The following is a 25795-nucleotide window of genomic DNA, read 5'->3' as shown; positions in this document are numbered from 1 at the left end:
AAAGAGAGTAGAAGGATGGTTACCAGAGGCTGGGAAAGTTAGTGGGTGGCTGAGGGTGGAGTGGGGACGCTTAATGGGTACAAAAAATAGTTAGAAAGAATGAGTAAGACATACTATTTGAGGCTGGGCACAGTGGCTCACTCTTGTAATCCCAGCACTTTTGGGAGGCTGAGGAGGCTATGTTGCTTGAGCCGAGGAGTTCAAGACCCAGCCTGGGCAACATGGTGAAACCTCGTCTCTACAAAAAATACAAAAATTAGCTGGGCGTGGTGGTATGCATCTGTAGTCCCAGCTACTCAGAAGGCTGAGGTGGGAGGATTGCTTAAGTCCAGGAGGTTGAGGCTGCAGTGAGTCATGATCACACCGCTGCACTCCAGCTTGGGCGGGAGAGTGAGACACCATCTTAAAAAAAAAAACACATACTGTTTGATAGCACAACAGGGTGACAATAGTCAATAATAAAATAATAACCTAATTGTACATTTTTAAGTAACTCAAAGTGTGTAATTGGATTGTTTGTAACTCAAATGATAAATGCTTCAGGGGATGGACACCCCATTCTCCATGGTGTGCTTATTTCACATTTCATGCCTGTATCAAAACATCTTATGTACTCCATAAATGTATACACATACTATTTACCCACTAAAATGTTTTTTAAAGTTAAAAAATCTCCCCGCAAATATTTATTAATTACTATAATGGTTTTAAGACATGAAATTTTTGATTCCCTTCCCTCCAGGAAGTGGAACTTAATACCCCATTCCTTGAATGTTGGCCAGATTTAGTGACTTACTTCTAATGAATAGAGTACAGAAAGGAAAAAAAAAGATAATTTTACAGTAGACAACCTGACAGATACCAACTTACCTAAGTGATCAGGGTTAATATCACAAGTGATAAGTTATGTTGTTATCATGTATCTATGCCCTGATAAAATGTAGTGAGAAGCATTTCACCTCTGTGCTGTTTTCCCAAGTCTCTAACTGTAGGCCAACCATAAGAAAAAGAGAAAAAAAAAACAGACAACCTCACATTGATAGATATTCTACAAAATATCTGACGTTGAGGTCATAAAAAGTAAAGTAGAAACATACATTGAAGGAGACTAAGGAGGCATTATGGCTAAATGCAACATGGTATCCTGGGTTGGTTACTGAAACAGAAAAAGGTCGATGAAATTGGAATATAGTTTAGCTAATATTATCATTCCAATGTAAGTTTTTAAAAAATGTACCATGGTTATATGAAATGTTAATATTAAAGGACATTGGGTAAATGTACATGATAACTCTGTACTATTTTTGCAGATCTTCTGCAAATCTATTTCAAAATAAAGTTTAAAAAACAAACTCTGAATATAAGATCCCATTTATAATATGTATACAAATATATAGCATAAGCAGTATAGTTGTTTTTAGTACATAAGTATAATCCCAGGGATAACTTGCTAAATGAGAAATCCTTTCATTTTTCTGTTTTTTTTTAAATTGAAATGTGCAAAAATTTCAGTTCACATATCTTTAGAAAGACTATTTTTTGTTGCTTCACATGTTGAATCACAAGTGGCTTCTTTTGTAAAGTATATATTTTTAAAATTTATCAAATAATTTATCTGTATTACTTGTGTACATAATGTGAGATTATAAAGTTTTCTATTTCATTTCATTGCAATAAAAAACTATCAAATTACAAATAGAAAATCCAGCAAAGGAGCTTTCCTCCAAATTAATATAAAATGCAATTACAAAATGAAAAAACGAAATCTTAGACACTGTTTTAACTCTCAGTGTTTAATAAACCTAGATTCCCTGTGTTAGTGATAAGGAATTTCCTAATTTAGTGATAAATTTTATATTTGTTTGCTTCTTTGAAACCATTTCACATTTTATTTGTTGAATATATTAATTAAATATTTATAAATGATTTTGAATTAAATGTACCCAAAATTCAGAGGACATGGTAAAAAAAAGTTCAATACCCTTATAAGATATGTACTTGAGTATTACTAATTCAAATATTTCTAAAATCTGTTGGTGGAAAATGAAGAAAAAGTGAGTATTGCAATGTGATAATGATTTCACCTTCAACTTCAGCGTTATCACAAGCATTTTGTTCAGTAAATAATTCTATGGGTATGTATGTATACATGACACAAATGTCTTAAAATTAAATTCATAACTTAATTAAAAATATAACATATAAAATTCAATTTAAAATATATGTGTATTTAAAATTTCCCAACTATGACTTCTATTTTAATTGAAAGAATGTTGTAGCTTATTTTGAAAAATTCTGAATTATGTGTGTGCTATATAGCAATTCCAATAGTGAAGATTATAGAGATTAGTCATTTAATCTAAGCGCAAGTCATGCTTTCCAGAGTAATACATGTGCGCCTTCTGCAGCTGCATATATTGAATCATAATCTTCAGGCCCAATTAGCTGAATAATGACTAAATTTGAAGTAGATGCCAAATATTCTTGAACAAATTTATGTGACCTGACTTTGTTTGGTTAATTTAGCTCTATAACTTGCTTGGCAAACGATAGGTGTCAATAAAACAATTTAAGTTACACATTCATTATCTAACTTTCTTGAAAAATGTAAGTTTCAGTTCTTAATTTTTTATTAAATGTGACATTGTGTGTGACATGGTTAGGCTTTGTATTCCCACCAAAATCTGATCTTGAATGACAATCCCTGTAATCCCCACGTGTCAAGGGAGAGACCAGGTGGAGGTAATTGCATCATGGGGGCAGTTTCCCCCCCATGCTGTTCTCATGATAGTAAGTGAGTTCCCATAAGATCTGATGGTTTTATAAGTGTTTGGTAGTTCCTCCTGCATTCATTCTCCTTCCTGCTGCATTGCCAAGAAGGTGCCTTGCTTCCTCTTCACCACCTTCCATGATTGTAAGTTTCCTGAGGCCTCCCCAGCCCTTGCTGAACTGTGAGTCAATTAAACCTCTTTCCTTTGTAAATTACCCAGTCTCAGGCAGTTCTTCATAGTAGTGTGAAAATGGACTAATACAGCATGTTAAGCATTTTGCTAAAATGGCATATTGCAACATAAATGTGTTACCAAACAACAAAAACAGGTAACTGGTTGTATATTTATACCATGTACAACCATATACTACCTGATAAAACCAGAGTAACCAGAGCATTAGACTGTCTATAACTTCTACAATGAAATAACTACTCTTCTATTTTTAGTATATGCCATAGTCTAGTCAGTAATTTCTCACTTTTTTTGTAGATTTCATTGCTTAGTGGGGCTTTGTGCATGTTGATGGTCAACACACAGGTATATCAAATAGTGGGCAAGCACAGCAGCTCCAAAAGCTGCTAAACAAAAGAAGAGTAGAGTTAAATTGTCCTTAACTGCTTCTGTCCACATGTGCTTTATCATCAAATACCTTATGCATTGTCTTTGAAAAGAAAGTGATAGTTACATTGCCTCTGGACAGGGTGAAAACAAAAGATAGGTTACCTCTGGTTGTCTTTCAGCTTTAATCACACGTTAAAGAGAAGTCTATTCACTGGACACGCACCTTCTCCACTGGCAGTGGAGATGATATTAGAAGTTGGAAACAAAACTGGAAGTCTATGGAACCATCCAATTATTTTGATGCAACTCTTGATAAAAATACTTATGAAAAATTTAAGACAAATTCTGAAAAAGGCTAGGACTTTCCCAGGCAGAATGTGACTTACAGTTATCCTAACTCAGAAAATTCCTATGCCACTGAGTATAACAGGCATCAGGCAGAACTGCAACAAGATAATAAGACATCTGGCTTGAGGTAGAGGCAGTGAGAACCAGGGCCCTAGGAGAAAGAGCGGCAAAGGCTTCTAGACAAATAACTGGGTTCAAACACTTGGCTCTACTAGTTCTGCCATTTGGGGAACTCATTCAACTGCTTTAAGGCTCAATTTGCTCATTGAAAAAATAATAATTATAGGACTCACATAGTAGGTATAACACTTACTGCTCAAAACTGTGTATGTGTAATATCACATTCTTTTGATCTCTAAATTAAATTGAATCTGCTGCAAGTCTACATCCACTAGACAAACAGGAATTTAATCTGAGCAACATTGGAACTCTAGCCACCTCCCAGGATTAGAATCTAGAACATATAAAGAAAACCCTTTCATTTCTGGTTCACACTTCAATTTGGAGCATTGTTGCTTCTAGTTCAAGTCCTGACATCAGTTGATGAAGATACATCTCTTGCTTTTGTGCCAAGAAAGTGAGAGAATAATTGAAGACGCTACATCATCAAATTGGTTAGAAGGAATGGGATGCTTACGTAGGATTGGTTTTGACTAAGATCAGGTGCCATTTACGTTGTAGCAGGAGAACGGAGCCTGTGTGTTCACACAGGCACATCTGTGAGTGTTCTGTGAGTGTCTGTGAGTGTTCTGATGTGAACAGAACACTGTTATTTCCTGTCTTTGTCTTGAATTTTCTGTCTGTTCCTCTTAAGATTTTTTTCTTATGATTTCCATGTTTATTGCCTTCATTCTTTGTTCATCTGAACCACTTACTCTTTCTGTCATGAGACTCTTACTTTAAACCAGCTATGATATTGAGTATGTATTTTTTACATTTACTGAATTTTTATAAATTTTTATGCCTCTATTTCTAATTTTAAAAGAAAAACTATTTTATCAGTGTATATTTTCCTATGAATATAAAAAGATTGTGTTTTACTTGATTAACTGTTTTCCTTGAGGGTCAATGAACCCCAATAGGGGGAAAAAAAAGTTCTGTTCTTAGTGAATTTTATACATTTACACCATCTGAAACCAGATTACATCATATGTAGAAAATGGAATGAATGATCAAAGAAGCATTGCCAAGCAAAAAGCTCTGACATCCTTCTTTAATATGTAGATAAAAACTGTTTGAAATTAATATATTATTTGTATGCAAAATGGAGCAGCTAAGATTCTTGAAAACAGTTTATTTTCTTTCAATCCTGTTTACTCTATTAATATACTGAGCAAACTCTTTTTTCTAGATAGTGCCAAAGTAAACTTTTTCCCAGCCTGCGTCTGATTTTTCATGATTCTCTGAATTAATAAGGTTTATTAAGTTGCAAATAGATACACCACCTGCTGCAGAGCTGTCATCAGACTCAATTATGCTTCATGATTGGGTCATGAGTGATCAGTTGAGACCTGTTGGTTTAGATATTTTATTTTTTATGAAATATTATTGATATTTGTTAATAACATTTGTGTCTCAGTCAAGTTCCAAGAGATTCACCATCTTGGGATTAACTTAATTTCTGCTGTGTTGCCACAGTTTGTAGAACCTGGCTGGGAGCCATAACTTTTGACAAGGGTGATGGCTCCTGTCTTCTCTCTATATGGCTTCTGTCTATCTCCTCTCCTCTACCTCCCTATTGGCCAGAGTATTTCAATACTTCCCTACAGGAGACTGAAAAACGATCCCCAAAGATATCAGGTCCTAATCTCTAGAACCTCTAAATATTGCCTTGTAGGACAAAAAGATCTTTGCAGATGTGATTTACGATCTTGACATGGGGGGATTATTCAAGATTATCCTTGTGGATCCTAAAGGCAATCATTGATGTTCTTATAAGAGAGGCAGGAGGAAATGCAGACAGAACAGGGGATAATGCTACCATGGAGATAGAGACTGGAGTGATGTAGACACAAGACAAGGAATGCTGACAGTCACCAGAAGCTAGAAAAGGCAAGAAAATACTATCTCCCAGTGACACTGAAGGAAGGACAGCCCTGCCAACATCTTGATGTCAGACTCTTGGCCTCCAGAACTGTGAGAGAATAGTTTTGTTTTTTCAAGTCACCAAATTTGTGGTAATTTGTTATCACAGCAGTCACGAAGAACTAATATGTTCCTTTCTCCCTATCTACAGAAAATGTTTATGTTAGATTTATATATACTAGAGCGAGTGAAAGTGGCTAGAATTTTAGCTATTGAGTTGAGTTATTCTGTTCCATCTTACAAGGAAAGATACAAGTAGAAGATGAGAAGTTGTGATAAGAAAACACAGCACCTTTCAAGCTAAGCTCTCAAGGCTGGTCTATGCCAGTTGATTGTCTATTCCTACTTTGCTCAGGTCACATTTTCCAGACTCCCTTGCCAGGTGATGTCTGGCTTGCTTTTGCCTATGGAAGACATTGGTTGGATATTAAAAGACAGGAAGAAAGGAGAAGCTCTTGTTTTCTGCTTTGGATGGCACCTCTGGTGACAGCAGCAGCAACAGTGGACAATAGCAGATTCCTATGAAACTGGTACACTTCAAGAAGTGGAAGCAAATGCCACCCCATCTCCAGCAGTCTCAGTGGTACAGCCTTCAGGGGTTCTGGATTTATCAGTGACATCAATGTTAATTTGGACTCTTGAGATTCTTCACTATCAGCAGGAGTTTGGCCTCCTGGCTTCCTACAAAGCTATAGTGTGGTAGATCCAATAGCAACATGATAATCATTGTTTCTTGGAAATACCATTTTCCCTCTTGCTCCTCCAGTCTTCAGAGTGACGATGGGTTCCTGAGGTTCCCAATCCCTTTCAACTCCCTTAGGCTATCCAACACTTTTGTAACTATTTCCCTATATAGGGTTGTCTGTTTGACATACTTATGCCAGATACTGACTTTACAAGGAAGGAGATTTTCATATATGCATGTGGTTTTATTTTCCTGAAATGGTAGTGAAATGATGAACATGAATCCCCATATCAAAAAGCAATGGTTTGAAAACTATCTGGCAAATTATCCCTTTTCATTAATTAGTTAATTAGATCAGGTTCTCAACTAGTCATTTACTTCTTCATGCATTATTCACGCATATATTCATATACCAGCTGTTTTCTATCTCCATTATTCATTCATAAATCCATTCAGAAACCCTTATTAAGGGTCACCATAATGGATCTGTACCAGGTACTAGTTACTAAATTTGTGACTTATTTCACTCTTTAATATCCAGTCCTTTGTTTACTACTTTACGATAATCTAGCAGGAGCAGAATACAGAAATGGCTTATATTAGTTCATGAAATTAGAAGTTGGAGTGTTTCAAACTCACTGAAAATTACTAAGCTCAGCTCTATGTACAAGTGAGTATAAAATAATTTCTGAGTCTTAAATGTCAATAATTTAATATTGACACTTTTCAAAATGAACCTTATAAAGGTTTGGTGTTAGAGAATAATGTTGAAGTTAAAGCTGAAATACTTTGGAGATTGCTAATTATTCTTGCATCTGTGAAACTAAAAATATTTCCTACTTGTACATTTCCCTTATTATGTGACAAGGTGACCCAAGTTAAGATCATTTGAATCCTTGATAATTAGAAACTGGGAAAAAAATCTTTAAAAAAAAACTATAGGGAATTTTGGCTTTTAAGAATAAAGACAATTTGTTGTGGGGAACGACCATCTTTAGTTATGGGAAAACCACCATTTTCAGTCAACTTATATTTATTAACATTACTGGGTGACAGGAACAAATAGACATGTTTCTGAATGAAAATGTTTGAGATATGGCAACTTCAAGAACTTCAACCATTCTATAAATTAATAGAAAAAAGTTGCTTATGAAATGAATAGTTCTTCTTTTTGTTTTTGCTTTGTTTTCACAGCTTTCATTAGAGAAATGTTTCCCTTCTAAGTATGGATTTAAATTACCCTTTGCCTGTCCTTTCAACTTTTTCTCATTGACCTATTTTATATATTTTCTTCTTTAAGCACTTTCTCAAAGAAAATGAGAAGAGGCCTCAAAGGCAGTGAATTCACTCTAAATATATCGGACTGACTACTGATGCCTCTGTTTTTAAGATATGCAGCCCTTGGCCTGAGTGTTCTGATGACTTGTGGAATCTAATGTGGTGTGGCTAGAAGGATAAGATGGGGGCATCTTAAAGGAGTCAGTATTAAGGCAGGAAGTGATTATTCCAGAGGTGAACTTGTGACTAGGAGGAGCGAAAAACTGCTTCCCTTTGGGTCCTACTGTGAAATTATTTATGACACCTTAGCACGAGAGGTGTGGATCCACTTACGGTGCAGAGAGTTCAGGTGGTCATCCTGTAAGAAAGCTGGGGGTTAGATGTAGGTCACTGGAGTACTTGAGGGGTATCCTGTACATTGCTTTTCTCTTCTATCTTTCCTGAACTTTAAGGAAATACTGACGGATAGTGTTATTAAGAGTGAGGCATGTCTGATGCTGGTGATTATGTGGTAAGGGGAGAGCAGTGTCTCTTCCCTTGAAACCTGAGTGTGAAAGCAGCTGTCCTTACCTGGAGAAGGTGGTGTTGACCCCCTCAGCCCATTCAAGAGCAGTCTCATAAGGGCCACCACACTGGGAAAATCTCAATAGCTTATTAGTCCATATTCTGGCATACAAGCTGGTGGGGGCTTAAGTCATTGAAATTTAGGCATTTAAAGGGAAACGTTGCCTTGCTTTCAAGTCACAGATTGGAGACCAAGACATTTGGCTAACATTGATATCATCACATGCTTTAGTTTTTGCCTTCTGTTTTAATGAAGGAAATAACATGATGTCAGCAGGTAATCGGAGGGCAAAACCCAGGTATCTGATTCTCAATTATTAGCTTTATAACTTTGAGCACTTAAAATCTCTGACCCTTAGTTTTGCCTGAAAATGAGAGCATTCTCACTGGCTAACAGGTTTTCAAATAGTGCTCACAGATTCCATAACAACTTGATTTTCCATTTTAATTTCAATATTAAAACATATATGCTGAATTACTTTAAATTATAGTAGTTTTAAACACTCATATGTGTTACATATTAGAAAGAAGCAATTGAAAGACCAATTATATACTAAATTCTGCTGCCAGCTTAATTAATTTTGCACACAACTTCCCACTCTCTCTGTTTAATTCAAAGGTTCTCCATTGTGGTCAAGGGAAACAACACAGAATACCCTAGGATTGCTTTGTTAAAAAACAAACAAACAAAAAAAAAAACTTGAAAACTAAGCTATTCCCACTTAGTAGGCTTTAGAATTCTATAGGTGATTGAAATACAACAATCTGAAGAACCGATATAAACCATTGTTCTTTTTACTACCTTCAACTAGATTACTCAACTGACGGTAATATTCTGACCTCAGTGTTTATTGAACATGGGACATTTTTTAATCAGTGTGGGTTGAAGATATTTGACTTCTTGTTTGATTTCATCTTCACTAACTTGTACCAAGTCTTGTTGGTTACTCATTAATTCATTATGTAATCTTGTACCCACACTTGTGCTTCTCCATTCACCTGGTACAGGCTCTCATTTCCCCGCCTCATTTGAAAACATCACTATGGCCTTTTAAATAAGCTTCCTTTGTGTAGCATCTAGACCTCATACTTACTCTATTACCATTCCTAAACATAGTTTTCATTTGATGACGTATTTAAGAGGCAAAGTATAAGGCAAGCCCATAAACCTTAGTCTGCCACTCAAGGTCTTGTGATACCAGATCCCTATTTATACTTTTTCTTTTTTTAAATTTATTTTTTATTTTTTAGAGACTGGGTATTGCTACATTGCCCGACATGAGTACCGTGACTATTCACAGGTGTGATCATAAGGGACTGCAGTCTCCAACTCCTGGGCTCGAGCAATCCTCCCACTTCAGCTTCCTTTTCTTTCCAATCTAAACTCTCTTCTTTTGAAAAATTTTTACTCACTTTTCACCCTCACATGCCAGTTGCATTCCACTTTTCTACTGTAACATACAGTGACTGCCACATGTAGAAATACCATTTTCTTCCTCTACACTCTCCAGGGTCTAGTTCTGATCCAAACCTCACTACTTCAACCTATGCTATGTTCCTTTTTCTGTGAACAGCTACTAGAACTTACTTTCAACTATACAAACAATACTTGAAATAAACACCCTTTGGATACCCTGTACAAATATCTCAGGGCGACCTAAAGGTAGCCTTCCTTACCATGGTATCCACCTCTCTAGAACCTACCCTATTTGTGCAGCCTGTCCCAACTCTTTCATCCCATATTGGCTTCCTTTTATCTTTTTGTTCTTTTACTAGACTTAGTCTCACTTATCCTTCATATTTTCTTCTAATTTACCTTTCAATATTTCCCAACACTGTTTGCATATTAGAACCACCTGGACAGGTTTTATAAGGTATAGATTCTCAGAGCTCACAGGCTTGAGTGTTTCTTTAATTGATCTAGGGTAAGGCCCAGTGTACAAAACTATATAAATAACTGGCATTTTTAAATGTTCCTTAGGCAATTTTAATGAGAGAAGTGTTGAGAAGCACTAAATTGAATCAAATTATAAGCTCTTTGAGGAAATAGTCATGTGTTATATTTCTTTGCCTTCATCCCCTAAATAGTGGATACAAGCCACGTAATCAATAAATATGTGTTGGTTTGGCTAATTTTTTTTCTTTCTTTCTTTTTGAAGAGGAAAGAGGACGAAAAAGAGACTGGGGAAGAAAGTCCCCTTAAGAATACTCAGCCCTACCAGTTCCATCCTGTGCACCACAAAGGTCTTTCTGAACATCTCCATTGATCCCCAAGGATCTCATACTTTGAGAGATTCCTGTTTCACACTATTAAGCACATTAGTCCTGTTCACCTCACTGTTTAATCACTGACTGAAATGGAAGGCATCAGTTAATTCCATGATTTCAATTCTGAAAATAGTTATTCTCAACAAGCAACTGGAGACATGTTTTTGACAACATAGTATTTTTTTTTTATGTTTTGTCACAGTATTTGTATGTTATGCTTAAGGCCAACATTTATGCTCGTTATGTTACCAGATTCAATATGGATGAATAATAGTGCATCACAACCTATCTATCTGTAAAGAGTGTATCTTAGCCTCAAGTGGGTAGTTGCCTTTCCAAGTCAGGAGATTTCTAATTTTGCAGGAGACCATCATGCCTGCCAAGTCACTCTCAATGCTTCTGGCTGGTCCATTAGGCCCACATTCTCTGCTCTCCACTCACCCTCAATATGCAAACTCCTGGATTATACAAATGAGATGTACAAAATCAATCTTTTACAAATCCCGAGCATTAGATTTGCACATCTTTACTCATCAGAGTCACTTTACCATACCACGTCACCATTGCTCAAAATGCAAACCTCTCTATCCGGTAAATTTCATCTGAATCTTGGGTGCATTTGACCAACATTTGTGTTGATTCTTGTGCATATGGCTTGTAAGTTTTGTAGACATGCATGAAATTGCTCTTTATCTGTGCTGCAGCGATGATGGGGAAAGGCAGACAGAGAGATTCTGCTAATTATACACAGTTATAATGAAGAACTTTTCTAGTTTCATGGCTTGAAGCCTCTAGTTCATTTTAATAGAGCAAGTTATATTAATTAGGTGTATGTAAAGGACAATCTTTCTCTTTACTGATTTGTCATTGTGTTATTACGGCCATTTGGTGCCATTTGGAAACTATTTTCATCACAAAGAATAGATTTAGGGCTTCTCTTCTATTTTAAAGGGAAAAAAAGTATGCCAAACTTCTCCAACAATCTGGAATTTTATTCCATCCATATACATGCATAGTAACAACATTTGTTGAGAAATTATTTCTATCAGAAGTAGAACATTATCTTTGTGATCACCAGGTGCAGTATTGCTACTCTTATATTTAAATAGATCTTATATATGAATTAAATTCATACTTGCAGCATTGAGTTTAGGGTTTCGATTTAGACTGTGCCTTTCAAAAGAGAAAACTGATTAATACTACCTCATTACTTACAATACTGCTTCCAGTAATTTTGTTCATTCTTTATAAAGTATTGCATTTAACAGCAAAGGTTTAAAAATTGAGACAGAGCTGCATCAGCGAAAGAAAATACAAGTACTATACAAGAAAAAAATTGCCATCTTCATTTAACATACAGGTTCAGGATTAAGAAAATGGACGGAAACATACAGCTACATACAAATGCAAAGCCTAGTGACTAAGAGACTGTATCTGCTAAAATATAAAGTGCAAACGGAGCCTGATTATCCAAGAATTGAAATCTTAAGGCGAACTTATAGCATGTGTATTTAGAACATCTTTGCAAGTTATATTTTAGCATATACATATATCTGCAACAGCATATAAGAAAAAATCAAGATACACAAGTGCTTTTGAAGCTATTTCTAAAATGCTTTTCTGTATTGTGACTATTTTCTTTAAAAGCTACTATACAGTGCAAACCATATGTGCTACACAATAACTATACAATAACATTACAAATGACTTTAATATAAAGTTTTTAAATAAAAAATAACATAACCACAGCTATGAATACTGCTGGTAAAATAAATTAATTTTTTTTTGAAAATGGCACCAATAATACACTTTACTAATGGACTGTAATGAAATTACACCTTAAGTCTTCAACTCAGCCATAATGAATTATCTCCTGATTGCCCAGATTAATTCAAACAGCTTATTTTTTTTTCTGGACTGGTTAGAACAACATACTAAACACTGATACCAAAGGTGACTGATGTTTAGTTAGTTCATTTGACATGTTCTGCTGCATGTGATGAGCAATAAAACTTCTTGTGAGTTATAAAGTTTGAAAGGTTGTTGAACTGGATATCACATAGCCGGCAATATTTCCCACTGGTTGGCGCCTGGCTGGAACCATTCACACCTTTTGCTATACTAGACAACTGTTCCTCTGCTGAGGGAATTCCTGGTGAGACATTCTCATTGGCAGCTAATGGGTTCTCAGAGATCCACGAGGGAGATTTGTGGTCGTCTTCATGCTGAGGGTTCTGGGAAATGTTCTCTTGCTGTGGGTTGGCAGCAGGTCTCTCATCTTGTTTCAGTCCACCATTCACTATTACCATTCCTCGATTTTTGGGCAACAATGGCAGAGAATCTTTCTTCAGCGCAGCACACCCATTTGAGGAAGCCTGGCCTTTAGGAGATTCATTTTCTGCATTTGTGCTTTGCTCGATGTCAGTGTTATGGATGACAAGAGAACCAGAAATATAATCACTTGGCTTGATTCCATAATATGGAGAAAGCTGGTCGGCTCCTTTTGCTTTCTTTATTGCTCCTGGGTAAAGGCATTGTGGAAGAAACAAATGTCTGTTTTCTTCTTTTGTAGCAATGAGCTGAGCGGCTTCACTAAAGACCTTCAAGCCTTGCAGGGTTGCTAGGTGGGATGAAAATAAGTTTCCATTGGGGGAAGGCTGCTTCACATTCCCATTTTTCTCACATTTTATTATGCTTCTTTCGTAGCTGACATCAGGGCTGTTTCGTTCGCTTCCTGGATTCGGAAACACTTTGCCGTCCAGTTGACCCAGGTCATTACGCTGATGTGCAGTAACCGGGCAGAAATTCTGCTTGTGGGCCAGGTAGTTTTCTACCTTATTGAAACTGATCTTGCACACAGTGCACTCGTGATAGTCCAGCAGCCTTTTGGGAGACGTGGTCGTCCGCTCAGACTGAGATAAACACTTTTTGCTGAGATCTATGGGCACGTCCATCTCTAGGCAGGAAACACTGGAATGAGTAGTGTCACACTTGGAAACTGGAACACACTTGTTGATCGTCAGAGAAGTTTCCAAGTGCTTAGAGACAATTCCTGGAAAGATATCACATCTTGGGTGGTAGCACTCTCCTAGCCCTTCTGTGGGTTCTTGAGTGGAGGTACAAGGATTATTGAGGTTGGCTACGTCAAGAAATCTCTGCTGAACCAGTGGAGGCCTTTGTTCCTGCTCAGGTAGGCACATCTCATACATCTTTCTGCGCTTGCGTGTGCGCATGGTTCTCTGCATGGCAGGCACTTTGTTGGAAGCAGACCTCTTCAGTGGAGGGTCGTGGCGAGTAGCACAGTAATACTGTTTGTGGACCATGTATGTTTCGTGCCGGCTGAAGGTAATGTTGCAAGCTTCACAGGTAGTCTTATTTGGGTCACTTTCCCCATCCACTAAGGGGACACTGGGATTTTTCACATCAACAGGTTTTCCATTAATTTTGTCATCGTTACCGGAGGTGGAGAGCTTCTTAGTTTGAGTGGAAAAGTCCTTGTCATGGCCCTTCCCATTTGGCCCAATTAAATCTAAGACAGTGGAAGAATTGATGCAAGATGTTTGAAGAAGTGTATTCTCAGGATCAGCAGAATGAGCAGCTGGGTTGAGAAGGTTTATGGAGGTTTGGCCAGTGTTGGGACTCAAAGCTTCAGGCATCTTTTCTGACACACTAGGGAACTCTGGGGACTTAGCCATCTGCTGCCATCGGCTGCTGCAATAATGCTTTTTGTGCACTAGATAATTATCCAAATTATTGAATGTTATGTTACACTCAAAACAAGTAGCCCCCTTGGGCATCAAAGGGCTGTAAATGACGGGAGGGTAGCTACTACTGCCATGCCTCAGTCGCCGATGCACCAGTTCAGACATCTTGGCTAAGATCTCTGAAGCTTGAGGGACCATGGTGATATCTTGGGGGAAAGAAAACTGAGATAGGAAAGGGCCCACAGGGAAAGAAGGCCCAATATTAGGCTGAACTGGAGATGAGGCAAGTCTTGGGCTAGAGGGCTCAGACTTTATTTTTGTGTAAGAAAAGCTTTGTTTATTTGTTGTAGGCTGTATCTCCGGTCTCTGGTTTGTGAGAAAGAGCTGAGTCTTTTTCTCACACTTGTCCAGCTCTGTGTCAGAGCTCGCATCTTTAGTCTGCATGGCCTTTTGGCTCTGGGGAAGTTCGCTTCTGGTCAATAAGTCTGTGGCTGGCTGTAAGCTGTCTTCAGTTCCACTTGGAGAGTGTTCCATGTCACTTTCTCTGGGAAGTTTGCCGCTAGGGACATGGAGCTCCTGGTGCTGCAATAACTCCCTCTGAGTCTGGAAGCCGAAATGGCAGTGATTACATCGGAAGGCAGCTTGAGTGAGATGGGAGAACAGGTGTTGGTGAAAGCTGATCACGGAATCAGCAGTGTAGCTACAGACGGTGCATTTTAGACTAGCACCAGGGGGCAGGAATTCTTCCATTTTCACTCCTAGAGAGACATACAAAATAAGAACAATGAGAAACATGTGTGTTGGTTTTTGAATAACAGGGACCTTTTCTAATGACCTAATGTTTGCAACACCATAGGAATGAAATCTTTCAAAATTTCGTTCGTGATATTAACTGTTTTCTTGTGACATCTCTTACTGTGTATGATAATATTAATAGCACTTTATAGTTTTCAAAGTACTTTCATGAATATTATGGCATCAAAGTGGAATAAGTGTCAGTGTCTCCATTTTACAGATGAGGAAACACACTGAAGGAGGCTAAGGGAATTGATTATGTTAATAAAGCTATTAAGTGATGAAGCCATGCCTAAGCCTCGGATTTTATAATTACTAATCCAATAACCTCACTATAACATTAGCCTCTACATTAGGAATAAGTGAGCATTCATTAGGGTTGCTATTGAAAACAATGCAAATCAAATAACTCTCAGTACACTACATATAGGTTATATTCTAAAGAAGCCAAATAGAAACCATTTTGTAAAGTAATTAATAACATCTTAATTTATATTAATATAAATTTAAAATTTTATGCAGTAGTTTTGCTGAACATAGTTTATCTCTATCCAGGGCTGATATTTAGCTGGTAGACTAATATAGTCTACCAGTACACTAATATAGTCATTTTGCATTGGCATCCATGCTGATTGATCACTGCCTATTTCTAGTCCATGATTAAATATTTTGAATATTACCATTGACTGTGGTGGGTAAGCATCACTAAGGTTGACTCTAGCTCCCATTGGTCAGCATATGGTAAAATCAGGCTTGGCTTATCCCCTCTGTACTCTGGACTAGAATAAGACTGCCTTTTATATTCATAAGCTGAAAACATGGCAGAGGTACCTAGTCCTGTAGTCATAAAAGGCGACTACCTATCCTTGTCTCTTTTTCTCCTTAATGAATCCAATACTCATTTTCTTTTTCCATTTAGCTTAAAGGACCCCTGTATTCTGCTCTTTTTGTTTTGTACATGACCTTACCATCTGAGACAACCAATCTGTTTCTGCTTCCCCTGCTTTATTATCTATATGAAGATAGCTCATTTGTAAGGAGAGGAAAGAGGATGAGCAGAAAGGAAATTACCTACTTTTACAGGTTCAAAGACAAAAGCTTGAACTGTACTAGAGCACTGGAAGTTAGAACAGTAGCTTAAAACTCAACATGTGTTTCCATTTTAAAATTATTTAATCTAGGCAAAGACCACTAAGAAAGTCACCCAGAGGTGTCCTACAAGGTTTGTATTACAGGTGCTGAAAAACTATGATTCTCAGTCCCTAGTTTGTCCCATGCAAGAATGTACCTAAAATTATTTAAAGTTAATAGAATTCTGTACATTTGATTAAATTCATTTTTTAAAAAATATGATAATTAGAATGCTATGAAATGAAACTAAAAATAGCTGGCATACAATTCCAAATTGAATAGAAACAGTTGCCACCTTGCTATTAAGAGAGGGCCTTAAAAAGCTTATTTGTTTTTCAGCCTAATTTTTCTTAAGGGATTTAAAACATAGTACTAAAAGTAGTTTTATGTCATAAAAACCAGCTAAGCTGTTATGATGCATCTTTTGGAAGTCAGAAATATTTTACTGATCCATATTTAAAAGTAAACACCCCTGAACTGTAATTTTAATTAGATCTATCAATAGAGTAGCTTTATTTCAATTCAGCACACACTTATATTTATGTACCTATTATTTCTTCCCTACCATATAGGAAACACTATGATCAGTTTCCAAAGATTGCTTGACACTAAAGCAATAAATGGCAATATTCAAAGGGTATTGAGATTTTCTTTTTAAAATAATGTGCTTTTTTAAAACCTCAGTTGAGAACAAATAGAATGATTTGGCCTGTGGTCAGAGCACTGAATTTGTAAGAAAAGAATTCAGACCCAAGTCCTTTGAGTAACATATGCTGAGTATAAGTGGCATAAGATCACACTGGTTGACCCAGAAAGTTTGATTTTGATGTTATAGATAGCTACAGATAGACAGATATAGATGTATACATGTAATGCATATATATTTATAAAAATAATAGAGTCTTCTGGAGCAACAGAAGAAACAAAAGGGGCATTTACCACTGTGTGAATTCAGGTGCATTTCTAGAGCTCGAGCATTTGAAAAGCTCTTGGTGCACTGTGGGAAGGGGCACAGGCTGGAAATCTGATGGGCACTGTCTTCATTTTCCTCTGACACTGGAGCAGCTTCTCTTTGCCTCCCACTGCAGTAGTACATCAAATGGGCCTGCAGATTCCGCTCACTCCGATACCAGATGCCACAGGACTTGCAAGGGAATATATCCTCTGCAGGTAAAAACACAAGAGACATATTTGCTGCTGTCCATTTGAAACCAACTGTGGGTAAAGCAGCATTTTGTTCAATTTTTCTCAGACTCCACTCTCAGGTTCTTAATTGGGCAATCAGATGAGTAACAGTCTTTGGTGTTGTTCTACAGCATAGGACTCGACTTTTAAAGAAATGTTGTACTCTGCAATTTAACTTCCCACAGACTCTAGAAAGAGGAGACTCCAACATTTAAAACACAAGATATTGATTTTATTTTATTTTATTTTTTGCGACAGACTCTCACTCTGTCACCTAGGCTGCAGTACAGTGGTGCGATCTCAACTCACTGCAACCTCTACCTCCTGGGTTCAAGCAATTCTCCTGCCTCAGCCTCCCAAGTAGCTGGGATTACAGGTGAGTGCCACCACGCCTGGCTAATTTTTGTATTTTTAGTAGAAACAGCGTTTCTCCATGTTGGCTAGGCTGGTCTCAAACTCCTAACCTCAGGTGATCCACCTTGCCTCAGCCTCCCAAAGTGCTGCAGTTATAGGCGTAAGCCACTGCCTGGCCTAAGATATTTATTTTAAATTGTATTTATGGTTAGAAAAAATATTCATTTATAGTGATGTAAATTATCTGATTGATTAAAAGGTAAGGATGTAAGGGCTGAACTAATGTTAGCCCTGATGTCAACCCCTGACACCATTTTTTTTTTTAAACACAGTAAATACGGAGTGGCTACTATGTGCCCAACTCTGTGTTCGGCTGGGTATAAAACAAAATGAAAGATGAAACAGCTGCCCTTAGGAAGCATACAGTCTCCTTGGGTTGATGGACATGTGGTCAGCTAATTACATTACAGCCTAATTACTGTTCTGATGGAGGTATCTGAGGAATGCCCCAGGGCATGGAAAAGAGGCTGATGGCAGGAGTGGAGGGAGGAGATTAGAGATGGGTTTAGAGGGAAGATGATGAGCTCAGCCTGAGATGAGGTATGAAGGATGAAATTAAGCTGGTTCGGTGGAGAAAAGGGGTTGGGTCATCCTGATCAAATGGGCAGCTCAGGGAAAGCCATGAGAGCCTGAGAGAGGAGCTGGGAGGCTGGGAGGCTTTTCTGTACTGTTGAGGCAAGGAGCATGATAGGTCTGGGAGAGAAGAGGCTGTAGGAGGCAGGGATAGACTGTGAAAGAATTGCAGACTCTCAACAAGTTTTAGATTTTGTCTTAATGATTACGAAGCATCACTGAATCATTTTAAGCAAGACACTGACATAATCAGATATTATCGCATAATCAGAATCATAGCAGTGGAGTCTAGTTTTGAAGGTAGTGAATTTGGAAGAAAGAGTTTTGACTGGTGGGAGGTAACTGCAGTACTCTAAGGGAAACACAACAGGGTTTGAGCTGCAGCTAATACTGGTACCATATTTATCAGGTCATGCTATGATGTGTCATTTTCATGTGTTCACTCATGGTAAATTTCTTCACGTGTGTTTTTTCCCCCTTCATCCACTTATAGGTGAGGAGACTGGTGTTAAGTTACTCGCCCATCCATGACCGCATCAGTGGTTGAAATGGGATTGGAATCTGGTCTTAATCACTCTTCCATAATGCCTCCATGGCAAGGGTGGCAGAGAGGAAGAATTATGCTGAGGAAGTAGAACTGACTAGAAGTCATGAACAATGCTTGGTGATTAGATTCTAGAACGGACGAATAAGGCTCTGCTTTGCTCCCAAGCTTCTGTGTCAGTAATGGCTTCATTCGTCTACACAGGGAACAGAGGATGGAGAGGTGATTTCTTCAGGCTAGGGCATGTACAGGGTGACCAAATCTGACCTTGTATTGTGCAAACTCAGGACTTTCGTAGAGAAAGGGGTCACCATCCAGAGGGATGCCAGATAAAAATGTACAATGGGACTAAGCCAGGCAAACAGTGGCACATGTTCATGTTAGACATGTGGAATCTGATATTTCTGTAAGAAATACAGAAGAACATGGGAAAAATGGCAACAGAGGCCTAAAACTCTGCAGAAATGGCTGATCTTATAATTTGTGAACTGTTATTTATGGTTGTTGGTGGAGCCCATGGTAGTGAAGGAGACGGCTCAGGGAGATAACATTAAAGGTGATAAGGAGAAAAACTAATGATCAAATTCTAGTGAAAGGGAAGTAAGGATAGTAAGTATAATAATAGAGTTTCAAATTAACATTTAATTATAAAATTATATGCTACTACTGTTTATTATTTAACCCTTCCCTTCCAAGTTAATTTCATTTACACTATTCATGAGGCTACACAGTTTAGTAAAGGGTCTATTTAAGCAGGATGAATTTAACTCACTAATTTCAGAATGAAAGCAAAAGCTCTCTGCATCTATGCTGAATTATTTGACATAAATAGCTGTCTTGCTACAGAAAGCAAATAGAATACACTCTCCACTATAATTAGAATTAACATCCATACATTGGAGCTTCCCAATAACATCAGGTATTCCAAGAATCTTTGGCAATAAAATCCTTTTGCTTCAAATTCAGGTTGGGCCATGTTATTTCCAGTTCCTCACTATCAGAATCAAAGTAAAGATACTGGAAAGAAAATAAGTACATTTACCATAAGGAAATCCAATAATACTAGCTTAGATGGGAAGTACTATATCATTGAGTGAATGCACAGTAATTTCAGACTCATCTGATAATTTCTTTAATCTAAAGGATGATATTACAGCAAGAATCTAATTACAGTTAAATATTTTATTTTAATATCAAGACATCATTGTGTCTCTGGATTTCTCTTCTGCCTCATTCAGAGTCTCAGAGATTTTAAAGTATATTTTTGATTGATTAGATGCAATTTTTTGCTTACCTACTAACTTCAGAATCTATTCTCCTCTTAAGATGTGTCTGCTACTCATGTGTTTTCATAGAGCTAGATAAAATCAGATATGGCTAGAACACAGATCTTGGGACTCCAGACCACTGATTTTGTGTCATATGAAGTGTCATTCTGTGACACAAAAATACAAACTAAGTTCAATTTCTTTTTTATGAAGTAAAATCGCAAAGGTAAATTTGCCAGGGCGTACTTAAAAATTTTCCATATAAAGTGTTCTAAGCTTATCATGCATTTCTTTTTTTTTTTTTTTTTTTTTTTAACCTTTTTGCATTAGCAGATGTCTTGATTTATCCAGGATACACTTCTTTTTTGTTAGGATATCTAATCAAACTTTGATTTTGTATTTTGTTTCTTTTTTTCAAGTTTTTAAGTCTTAAGTCTACGGCCCTAAAGAATACCACATTTTTTCTACTATAGAAGCATTAATGAAAGGTGCTCACCTTCTCACAGCTAAGTAGCCTTGAATATTATTGAACTCATGTAGAACATCAGCTTTGTGTGTGTGTGTGTGACATTCAGGAATCTGACTTGAAATGGTTGCAGTTAAGGGTTCTTTCTACATTCCCAGGACAATTGACCACACACACACACAAAGATAAAATGAGGGGGAGGAGCCAAGATGGCCGAATAGGAACAGCTCCGGTCTACAGCTCCCAGTGTGAGGGACGCAGAAGATGGGTGATTTTTGCATTTCCATCTGAGGTACTGGGTTCATCTCACTAGGGAGTGCCAGACAGTGGGCACAGGTCAGTGGGTGCAGTGCACCGTGCACGAGCTGAAGCAGGGTGAGGCATTGCCTCACTCGGAAAGCGCAAGGGGTCAAGGAGTTCCCTTTCCTAGTCAAAGAAAGGGGTGACAGACTGCATCTGGAAAATCGGGTCACTCCCACCCGAATACTGCGATTTTCCGACAGGCTTAAAAAAATGGCGCACCAGGAGATTATATCCTGCACATGGCTCGGAGGGTTCTATGCCCACGGAGTCTCTCTGATTGCTAGCACAGCAGTCTGAGATCAAACTGCAAGGCAGCAGCGAGGCTAGGGGAGGGGCGCCAGCCATTGCTCAGGCTTGCTTAGGTAAACAAAGCAGCCGGGAAGCTCCAACTGGGTGGAGCCCACCACAGCTCCAGGAGGTCTGCCTGCCTCTGTAGGCTCCACCTCTGGGGGCAGGGCACAGACAAACAAAAAGACAGCAGTAACCTCTGCAGACTTAAATGTCCCTGTCTGACAGCTTTGAAGAGAGCAGTGGTTCTCCCAGCACGCAGCTGGAGATCTGAGAACAGGCAGACTGCCTCCTCAAGTGGGTCCCTGAACCCTGAGCAGCCTAACTGGGACACACCCCCCAGTAGGGGCAGACTGACACCTCACACAGCCAGGTACTCCTCTGAGACAAAACTTCCAGAGGAACGATGAGACAGTAGCATTCACGGTTCACGAAAAACCACTGTTCTGCAGACACCGCTGCTGATACCTAGGCAAACAGCGTCTGGAGTGGACCTCTAGCAAACTCCAACAGACCTGCAGCTGAGGGTCCTGTCTGTTAGAAGGAAAACTAACAAACAGAAAGGACATCCACACCAAAAACCCATCTGTACATCACCATCATCAAAGACCAAAAGTAGATAAAACCACAAAGATGGGGAAAAAACAGAGCAGAAAAACTGGAAACTCTAAAAAGCAGAGCACCTCTCCTCCTCCAAAGGATCGCAGTTCCTCACCAGCAATGGAACAAAGCTGGACGGAGAAGGACTTTGACAAGTTGAGAGAAGAAGGCTTCAGACGATCAAACTACGAGCTACAGGAGGAAATTAAAACCAAAGGCAAAGAAGTTAAAAGCTTTGAAAAAAATTTAGACGAATGTATAACTAGAATAACCAATACAGAGAAGTGCTTAAAGGAGCTGTTGGAGCTGAAAGCCAAGGCTCGAGAACTACGTGAGGAATGCAGAAGCCTCAGGAGCCGATGTGATCAACTAGAAGAAAGGGTATCAGTGATGGAAGATGAAACGAATGAAATGAAGTGAGAAGGGAAGTTTAGAGAAAAAAGAATAAAAAGAAACAAACAAAGCCTCCAAGAAATATGGGACTATGTGAAAAGACCAAATCTACGTCTGATTGGTGTACCTGAAAGTGATGGGGAGAATGGAACCAAGTTGGAAAACACTCTGCAGGATATTATCCAGGAGAACTTCCCCAATCTAGCAAGGCAGGCCAACATTCAGATTCAGGAAATACAGAGAATGCCACAAAGATTCTCCTCTAGAAGAGCAACTCCAAGACACATAATTATCAGATTCACCAAAGTTGAAATGAAGGAAAAAATGTTAAGGGCAGCCAGAGAGAAAGGACGGGTTACCCACAAAGGGAAGCCCATCAGACTAACAGCTGATCTCTCGGCAGAAACTCTACAAGCCAGAAGAGAGTGGGGGCCAATATTCAACATTCTTAAAGAAAAGAATTTTCAACCCAGAATTTCATATCCAGCCAAACTAAGCTTCATAAGTGAAGGAGAAATAAAATACTTTACAGACAAGCAAATGCTGAGAGATTTTGTCACCACCAGGCCTGCCCTAAAACAGCTCCTGAAGGAAGCACTAAACATGGAAAGGAACAACCGGTACCAGCCGCTGCAAAATCATGCCAAAATGTAAAGACCATAGAGACTAGGAAGAAACTGCATCAACTAACGAGCAAAATAACCAGCTAACATCATAATGACAGGTTCAAATTCACACATAACTATATTAACTTTAAATGTAAATGGACTAAATGCTCCAATTAAAAGACACAGACTGGCAAATTGGATAAAGAGTCAAGACTCATCAGTGTGTTGTATTCAGGAAACCCATCTCACATGCAGAGACACACATAGGCTCAAAATAAAAGGATGGAGGAAGATCTACCAAGCAAATGGAAAACAAAAAAAAAGGCAGGGGTTGCAATCCTAGTCTCTGATAAAACAGACTTTAAACCAACAAAGATCAAAAGAGACAAAGAAGGCCATTACATAATGGTAAAGGGATGAATTCAACAAGAAGAGCTAACTATCCTAAATATATATGCACCCAATACAGGAGCACCCAGATTCATAAAGCAAGTCCTGAGTGACCTACAAAGAGACTTAGACTCCCACACGTTAATAATGGGAGACTTTAACACCCCACTGTCAACATTAGACAGATCAACGAGACAGAAAGTCAACAAGGATACCCAGGAATTGAACTCATCTCTGCACCAAGCAGACCTAATAGACATCTACAGAACTCTCCACCCCAAATCAACAGAATATACATTTTTTTCAGCACCACACCACACCTATTCCAAAATTGACCACATACTGGGAAGTAAAGCTCTCCTCAGCAAATGTAAAAGAACAGAAATTATAACAAACTATCTCTCAGACCACAGTGCAATCAAACTAGAACTCAGGATTAAGAAACTCACTCAAAACCGCTCAACTACATGGAAACTGAACAACCTGCTCCTGAATGACTACTGGGTACATAACGAAATGAAGGCAGAAATAAAGATGTTCTTTGAAACCAATGAGAACAAAGACACAACATACCAGAATCTCTGGGACACATTCAAAGCAGTGTGTAGAGGGAAATTTATAGCACTAAATGCCCACAAGAGAAAGCAAGAAAGATCCAAAATTGACACCCTAACATCACAATTAAAAGAACTAGAAAAGCAAGAGCAAACACACTCAAAAACTAGCAGAAGGCAAGAAATAACTAAAATCAGGGCAGAACTGCAGAAGATAGAGACACAAAAAACCCTTCAAAAAATTAATGAATCCAGGAACTGGTTTTTTGAAAGGATCAACAAAATTGATAGCTAGCAAGACTAATAAAGAAAAAAAGAGAGAAGAATCAAATAGACACAATAAAAAATTATAAAGGGGATATCACTACCAATCCCACAGAAATACAAACTACCATCAGAGAATACTACAAACACCTCTATGCAAATAAACTAGAAAATCTAGAAGAAATGGATAAATTCCTCAACACATACACTCTCCCAAGACTAAACAAGGAAGAAGTTGAATCTCTGAATAGACAAATAACAGGAGCTGAAATTGTGGCAATAATCAATAGCTTACCAATGAAAAACAGTCCAGGACCAGATGGATTCATAGCCGAATTCTACCAGAGGTACAAGGAGGAACTGGTACCATTCCTTCTGAAACTATTCCAATCAATAGAAAAAGAAGGAATCCTCCCTAACTCATTTTATGAGGCCAGCATCATCCTGATACCAAAGCCGGGCAGAGACACAACCAAAAAAGAGAATTTTAGACCAATATCCTTGATGAACATTGATGCAAAAATCCTCAATAAAATACCGGCAAACCGAATCCAGCAGCACATCAAAAAGCTTATCCACCATGATCAAGTGGGCTTCATCCCTGGGATGCAAGGCTGGTTCAATATATGCAAATCAGTAAATGTAATCCAGCATATAAACAGAAGCAAAGACAAAAACCACATGATTATCTCAATAGATGCAGAAAAGGCCTCTGACAAAATTCAACAACCTTCATGCTAAAAACTCTCAATAAATTAGGTATTGATGGGATGTATCTCAAAATAATAAGAGCTATCTATGACAAACCCACAGCCAATATCATACTGAATGGGCAAAAACTGGAAGCATTCCCTTTGAAAACTGGCACAAGACAGGGATGCCCTCTCTCACCACTCCTATTCAACACAGTGTTGGAAGTTCTGGCCAGGGCAATTAGGCAGGAGAAGGAAATAAAGAGTATTCAATTAGGAAAAGAGGAAGTCAAATTGTCCCTGTTTGCAGACGACATGATTGTATATCTAGAAAACCCCACTGTCTCAGCCCCAAATCTCCTTAAGCTGATAAGCAACTTCAGCAAAGTCTCAGGATACAAAATCAATGTCCAAAAATCACAAGCATTCTTATACACCAATAGCAGACAAACAGAGGGCCAAATCATGAGTGAACTCCCATTCACAATTGCTTCAAAGAGAATAAAATACCTAGGAATCTACCTGAGAAGGGACGTGAAGGACCTCTTCAAGGAGAACTACAAACCACTGCTCAATGAAATAAAAGAAAGAGGATACAAAGAAATGGAAGAACATTCCATGCTCATGGGTAGGAAGAATCAATATAGTGAAAATGGCCATACTGTCCAAGGTAATTTATAGATTCAGTGACATCCCCATCAAGCTACCAATGACTTCCTTCACAGAATTGGAAAAAACAACTTTAAAGTTCATATGGAACCAAAAAGAGCCCACATCACCAAGTCAATCTTAAGCCAAAAGAACAAAGCTGGAGGCATCACGCTACCTGACTTCAAACTATACTACAAGGCTACAGTAACCAAAACAGCATGGTTCTGGTACCAAAACAGAGATAGATATAGATCAATGGAACAGAACAGAGCCCTCAGAAATAATGCCGCATATCTACAACTATCTATCTGATCTTTGACAAACCTCAGAAAAACAAGCAATGGGGAAAGGATTCCCTATTTAATAAATGGTGCTGGGAAAACTGGCTAGCCATATGTAGAAAGCTGAAACT

General features: G+C 38.2%; 1 protein-coding gene and 1 long non-coding RNA gene across 6 annotated transcripts in view; one reads left to right on the top strand and one right to left on the bottom strand.

Annotated features, from left to right (window-relative positions):
* LOC109028098 (uncharacterized) overlaps positions 1 to 25795 on the top strand; it is a 282602-nt gene that overhangs the window by 251396 nt on the left and 5411 nt on the right. Inside the window, exon 3 of the long non-coding RNA XR_010135026.1 lies at positions 17634 to 17751. This is a non-coding gene — a long non-coding RNA (uncharacterized lncRNA). The remainder of the gene's footprint in view (positions 1 to 17633; positions 17752 to 25795) is intronic.
* The window catches only part of ZFPM2 (zinc finger protein, FOG family member 2), a 486324-nt gene continuing 469334 nt past the window's right edge, over positions 8806 to 25795 (bottom strand). For all 5 annotated transcript variants that reach the window (XM_019032829.4, XM_019032830.4, XM_063709438.1 and 2 more), the window contains 2 exons: positions 17130 to 17354; positions 8806 to 15022 (listed from right to left, as the gene is read on the bottom strand). In XM_019032829.4, the coding sequence (XP_018888374.4) occupies positions 12534 to 15022; positions 17130 to 17354 (2714 nt within the window). In that variant the 3' untranslated portion in view covers positions 8806 to 12533. The remainder of the gene's footprint in view (positions 15023 to 17129; positions 17355 to 25795) is intronic.

This window comes from Gorilla gorilla, chromosome 7 (assembly GCF_029281585.2).
Source record: "Gorilla gorilla gorilla isolate KB3781 chromosome 7, NHGRI_mGorGor1-v2.1_pri, whole genome shotgun sequence".
NCBI classification, from domain to species: domain Eukaryota; kingdom Metazoa; phylum Chordata; class Mammalia; order Primates; family Hominidae; genus Gorilla; species Gorilla gorilla.
Note: the sequence above shows the minus strand (reverse complement) of the source record. Positions and strands in the feature narration are given on the sequence as shown.